At 38.6% G+C, this 6,000-nt stretch overlaps 1 protein-coding gene across 5 annotated transcripts in view; it reads left to right on the forward strand.

Moving 5' to 3' along the window:
• The window catches only part of ATG5 (autophagy related 5), a 126,254-nt gene extending 123,611 nt beyond the window's left edge, over positions 1 to 2,643 (forward strand). For 3 of the 5 annotated variants that reach the window (XM_004753436.3, XM_004753437.3, XM_013056650.2), the window contains one exon: positions 434 to 2,643. In XM_004753436.3, the coding sequence (XP_004753493.1) occupies positions 434 to 570 (137 nt within the window). In that variant the 3' untranslated portion in view covers positions 571 to 2,643. The remainder of the gene's footprint in view (positions 1 to 433) is intronic. The other 2 variants (XM_045080255.1, XM_013056651.2) reach the window with 1 other exon arrangement.
• The last annotated feature ends 3,357 nt before the right edge of the window (positions 2,644 to 6,000 follow it).

Here is a 6,000-nt window from a genome sequence, read left to right on the forward strand (position 1 = left end):
TTTACATATTTTAAATATGTATTGACCTACTTCATACACCTGCCATATTTAATAACCATATGGTACAGTTTTTAATGTGTAACTAAAATAAATTTTGGTCAGTGGGTACAATGGGCTGTTTTCTTCACCATAGTTTCATTAACGTCAATCTTAGGTAAGCACAGTAATTAAGAAAGAATGAATACTTTCACATATAGCAACAGAATTTTTATCAGAATTCATTGCAACCCTCAGGTTTCTGTTTTGGGTGATACATATTGCAACATTTGAACTTTCTCCATGTCCACATTTCCTGCTCAGGAGACAGACCAGGTTTAACCTGTTAAAGCTGTTAAGCCCATTTACCTCACCAAGGATTCTCAAAAGGCAACAGATTGTTTTTTCTTCTGTCTTGACCCTTCCTGATTATTGTTGGATTTCTTTCCTGGAATAGATGGAGAGAAAAAGAATCAGGTGATGATTCATGGAATTGAGCCAATGTTGGAAACACCTCTGCAGTGGCTGAGTGAACATCTGAGCTACCCAGATAATTTTCTTCATATTAGTATCATCCCGCAACCGACAGACTGAAGGATCAACTCTCTGCCTGAGCGGAATCACCCCTAAACAGGATTTACCAGAGCATGTCACCCTTTTGCTTCAATCAGGTGTGGTGGAGGCAACCTGACCAGAAACACTACTGCAAGCCAAACAGGAAGATGATTCCATGTCAGATAAGGGCACTTGGGCTGGTCTTACTCTGCATCACCACTGCTTTCCTCCACTGCCGTCATTAAACCTCAGCTGCGACATGAAAGACTTCACAGGACCACTGCAAGTCTTCTGTTTTCTTGTAAAATATAATGAAGCCGAAACCTTTGGCCTAAGAAGAAAATGGAAATATGTGCCACTCGATTTGTATTTCTGATTAACAAATAAACAGGGGTATTTCCTAAGGTGACCATGATTGAACTTGAGCTCGAGGGAGTGGAAACATTGGTTTAATTTTCTAGAGAATTAGACTTAAGAAAGTAAAAGAGAAATTCTGTTATCAATAACTTGCAGTAATTTTTTGTAAAAGATCCAATTACAGTAAACCCATCTTTCCTTAATGAAAATTTCCTATGTTTACAGTCTGTCTATTGGTATGCAAACAATCTTGTAACTTTGATAATGAACAGTGAGAGATTTTTAAATAAAGCCTCTAAATATGTTTTGTCATTTAATAACATACGATTTTGTCACTTTTCCAGTACTTTCTGACTCACGTACAGTAGTAGATCACTGTTTTTACTCTGTGTTACCATTCAGGCGGGTCGTCATTGACATGGAGTAGATGGAGGACGTAGAATAACTACTTGTCTCAGGAGCCATCGTTGAATTTCTTGCTGCCGATTTTTTAAATCTATGTTCTTTACATGCTAAATGTTATCCTTTATCTTTGCTGTTTTATCACTGTAAGCCTGTCAAATCATAGTATGCTAACCATCCATATAAGATAATTCCGCTCTTTTGGAAAAAAACCAGTCCTTTCCAAGCTAGTGTTTTTCATTGGCTTCTGGTGTAATATTTCACTGTGGCCCCTGGCAGCTGGTCTTTGAAGTTTAAAGATTATCGATCTCCTGACTGTAGTAGCTTTTCCTCAACTTTACCAAAAATATTCAGAAGTTCCTGGAGTTCTTATTCAGTGTAAGGAAATTTTTGCTGCACTTTATTACCACGCTGCTGGGATTCGACCAGCTGAACCTACTTGTGCATCGCACTGTTTCTTGTGAGCTTGCTGTCCACATGGACTGTCGGCCCATTTGAATATGCTAAAAGATGTAGTAGTATCCGATAATAGTTTTAGATTCCATAATAAACATGAATGTTTTTCTTATAAAAATGGTACGAATGTTCAAGCGTGAGCCGGCTAGTGCTCACTGCTTCCTTTTTCCTTTTGTCATTTCCACTGATTAATAATAGTGCATTTATTCACAGAAGGAGATAAAGTTAGGCAAAGAGCAGATATTCTGGAATGGAATGATTAAACCTCAATCGAAAAGAAAAACAAGGTACCCATGTGAGAAAATTCAACATTGGCAAATGTCAATAAAATGGAAAGTGCCATTTTAGTAAAGGCAAAAAAAAAAAAAAAATAACAATATTTGAGTTACTTAAGGACAAAAAACCCACTGACTTGTATTTTTTCAAAAGAGGTTGATCTGAATATGATTGTTCACATTAAAAGTGTTTATTCGTCTATTCAGTTTGGGGGTTTTCCCCCTTGATGTTTTGACAGACTGAAGTGAGCTTCAGTGAACAAAAAGGATCAAAATGCCAGGGAGTGCTAAGCTGTGAAGAAGAAAGTGTGGTAAGAACGGTAAGCATAGTAGTTTTCCACAGACAAGACTAGTTTGAGGTTTCCGCAGTGGGCTCAAGCGAGCTGCTGATCTTTACTTCCAGATTTGAGAGTAAATTTTATTCAAGCCATTGCCCGTTGTTACTTGTTCATTATTACGCCAGCATCATAACTGTATTACTCCGCTCTCTTCCCAGGTAAGTCAAGCCCCAATCCCCAGAGGAAGAATAAACACAGAATTTAGTGTGGGCTTAAATAATCTATTTTTGTTTCTTTTTATTTGAATATTTAAATTTTATGGTTTATTAAAAAATTAAATAAAATTTTGTGTCTGTCATTATTTCCAGGAGTTGGAAATGAAATTTATATAAAGCCAGTTACCTATTGGGGAATTGATTTAACTTTCCTTAGTCTCTTGCTTGTCTAAAATTTTCTCAAGTAAAAGATGCGAGGTGTAAGGAAGAACATATGAAAGAAAACTGGAGAGAGCCACAGATCTCTATATGCCTGTTCATAACTCACTCTTGGTAGTGACTCCCCCTAAGAAAATGAAAATATGTTTTAAAACTATTGGCATTGTTAACTAGGAAGGTAAAAATTCAGCCTAAATAAAGTAAATAATTGCTTGTCCATCATAGTGTTGTCTTTCATTTGGATGACCTAAATTCTGACAATGGATAGAGTTGAATTGACAAGCACTTTATGTATCTAGAGACCCAAAGGGGCCTGCTCATAATTTTTTTTTTTTACGATTTTATTTATTTATTTATTTGACAGACAGAGATCACAAGTAGGCAGAGAGGAGGAAGCAGGCTCCCCGCTTTGCAGAGAGCCCGATGCGGGGCTCGATCCCAGGACCCTGGGATCATGACCTGAGCTGAAGGCAGAAGCTTTAACCCACTGAGCCACCCAGGCGCCCCAAGCCTGCTCATAATTAAACAAAGTTGCTCTCCCAGGCTCTAGTATCGTGATGTCAGCCGAAGGTGAACCAACAAATGCATTAGTCCTGCTTAGTTCCCCCCCCCCCGCCTCAAATACATACTAGAAAGGAATTAGTCATTTGCTAAGAAAACAACAAACAAGATTTGATTTTGAATGGCAATAACTTTAATTAGCAATCTTTCTAGGATGTATTTGTTTTTTATAGGCTATATAACTTTTTTTTCCATTTTCAGGAACTAGCTTTATGTGGGTCATGCCAAAGAATGACAGTCTCACTTTTTATTTATCGTATTGTTGATATTTAGGTCTGCGGTAAGCTGGGTTTCCTACTGTGTGTGCTACCATAGTTGAAATAGAAGTGTAGACTCTTGGTATATGATAGGAAAAAGTCAACCGTGATGGGATTTGTAGTCAATCCCATTCATAGTCAGTGGGATGGAATCAAATCAGAATACTTACCTGTCTCTCGTGTGTTCGTCATCCTCCTAAGTGTTTAACAAATTTATCCCCGTCCTGGTCTGAGACTATTAAAAATTACCCACAGAGGTCTTGGGAAGGAGAGAAGCATGCCTCTTTTCAAATAGTTTGAGATTGAATGACACTTTATAATTACAAAAATTCATTTACTGTGTAGCTTTATTTGACTGAAGAACCCTTGACATTCTCTCAAGTGTGAATTACAAGGCTCACTCTTTTTTTTTGGTAAGATTTATTTCTTAGAGTGTGTGGGGACACACAGCAGGGGGAAGGGGTAAAGGGAGAGAGAACCTTAAGCAGACTCTCCGTTGAGTGCTGACCCCAATGCAGGGCTCCTCTCTAACCCTGAGATCATGACCTGAGCTAAATCAGGTCAGATGCTTAATGGACTGCGCCACCCAGGCATCCCACAAAATCGTGATTCTGTATACCTATTAGCAAAAGTAATACTACTGTGGAATCTAGTAAGCATAGTCATCTTTAGAGTGTAAAAGGACTCAATTTTTAGATTCTTTAATGTGTTCATTAACTGTTTAGGTTTTTAAGTTTAACTGAACTGCTCTTAACTGAGAACATGTGTGAATGATCCACAGTGAGAATAAGACAGATCTGAAGATTTAGGAATGTCCGTATACTTTGACATAACCACTGATTTTTTTTTGAAAGTGATGGATCTTGCTTTCCTTCAGTAGCATCCCCACCCCCACTCCACAAGGATGAATAAAACACAACCAGGCTGTTTTCCTCTTTGTTTTCCCTGGTTCTTAGCAGAGTGTCTAATAAATACATAGTTGTGCTTTGCAAATGAACATAAAAGAAGAAAAAACTGGGATTATTTAATAATACTTTAAAATCAGTATGGTGTTTTTCTGTCAAAAATACCCACTATAAAAATAGGAAGAACCTAGTTGTTTAGAAATCAACATACAAAGTACAGTTGGTTCGGGTTTGCATTACTGTGAAGACTCGCTGACTCAAACCAGCTACTTTCAGTAGGAACCACTGTGGATCAGATCCTTGCGTCAGTCCACATTCATTTTAGTTGCAGAGTAGACCACAGGACACAGCTTCTGTTTCTACATCGCTCTAATTTAAGCAGCCCCTAAAGCTGGAGCTATTCTCATCAAGCATCTGGACCTATTTATTAATTTTGACCTTTTCATAGTTGAGTGGTTTGCGTCTTGCTTTTGCCTCCATTCTTCACTTCTGAAAATGTAATACATTTTTAGCAAGGAAAATGTGTTAGACCTGGGAGCAAGGTAGACTGTTAGGACCCTGTTTATGGAAAGCTTTAAGAGAAATATATGGCTTTCTATCTTTCATATTGAGTGAAAGAAGATGTCTGCCTGCTTTAGAGAGTGTTACTTAGAAAATGCTGCCCCCCCATAACAGTTACTGTGCTTTATAATAAATACCTGTGTGAAATTTATTTCTCACAGTGAGCATGAACTCCATAAGAGCAGAGACCAGGTCTATCTGGCCCAGTATCGTATTCCCAAGACCCAGCACTGTACCTGAAACAACGGACTGTACTAAATACTTGTTGAGGAAAAAGCTGTGTGACACATCTCCCTTTCAGAGTCCAGAGCACGTTGCCATACGAAAGGCACTGGGAAGTTGTAAGGTTATGAGACTGACTGACCCAGCATTTCCCAAACTTTTTTCACCATAGAATTCTTTTCCCCAGTACCAGCAAGTATGAAAATGCTATGTTGAATCATTAGGTCATGATGATCTATCTAGACTTTATAACAGAAGGCTTATTCCTCCTATTCTGTTTGAAAGAAGCTCTGAAGCTTCGGACACCACAAACAAAATGTCGCTAGCCTGTTCATTCCTTCCTACAGATATGCTCCCTTTTGTCGGTGTCGCTCTTAAAATTGTCAGCAAGTGTGTCGTGAGTATCTACTACATGCCGAAGTATGTGCAGGGAGAGAATGCAGTAGCTGGGAATTCATGTGCCAGGACTGGGTGGATGGTCAGCTGCTCATCGGTGCTGTAATTTGGCAGGACACATCCAGAGTTCGATTTAGTAAAAGGGCTGGGAACCGTAAGTCTCTTTACAAAATGTTCAAATATAAAAACTAAGGTAAGTGGTCAATGGATTGGAGAAGACTCACTTCTCAGTGGTATGAGTTAAGTCAGAATCAGAGGTGAATAATGGCTCTCAAGGAGCCACTGTAAAGCTAGCCAAAAGAGCCATGGAGGTGAAATGTGGCCTTCTAGGAAAATAATCACTACCAGTCCCAAAGGGAATGCCT

Source organism: Mustela putorius, unplaced genomic scaffold, assembly GCF_011764305.1.
Source record: "Mustela putorius furo isolate JIRA1106 unplaced genomic scaffold, ASM1176430v1.1 tig00000450_pilon_pilon_pilon, whole genome shotgun sequence".
Lineage (NCBI taxonomy): Eukaryota > Metazoa > Chordata > Mammalia > Carnivora > Mustelidae > Mustela > Mustela putorius.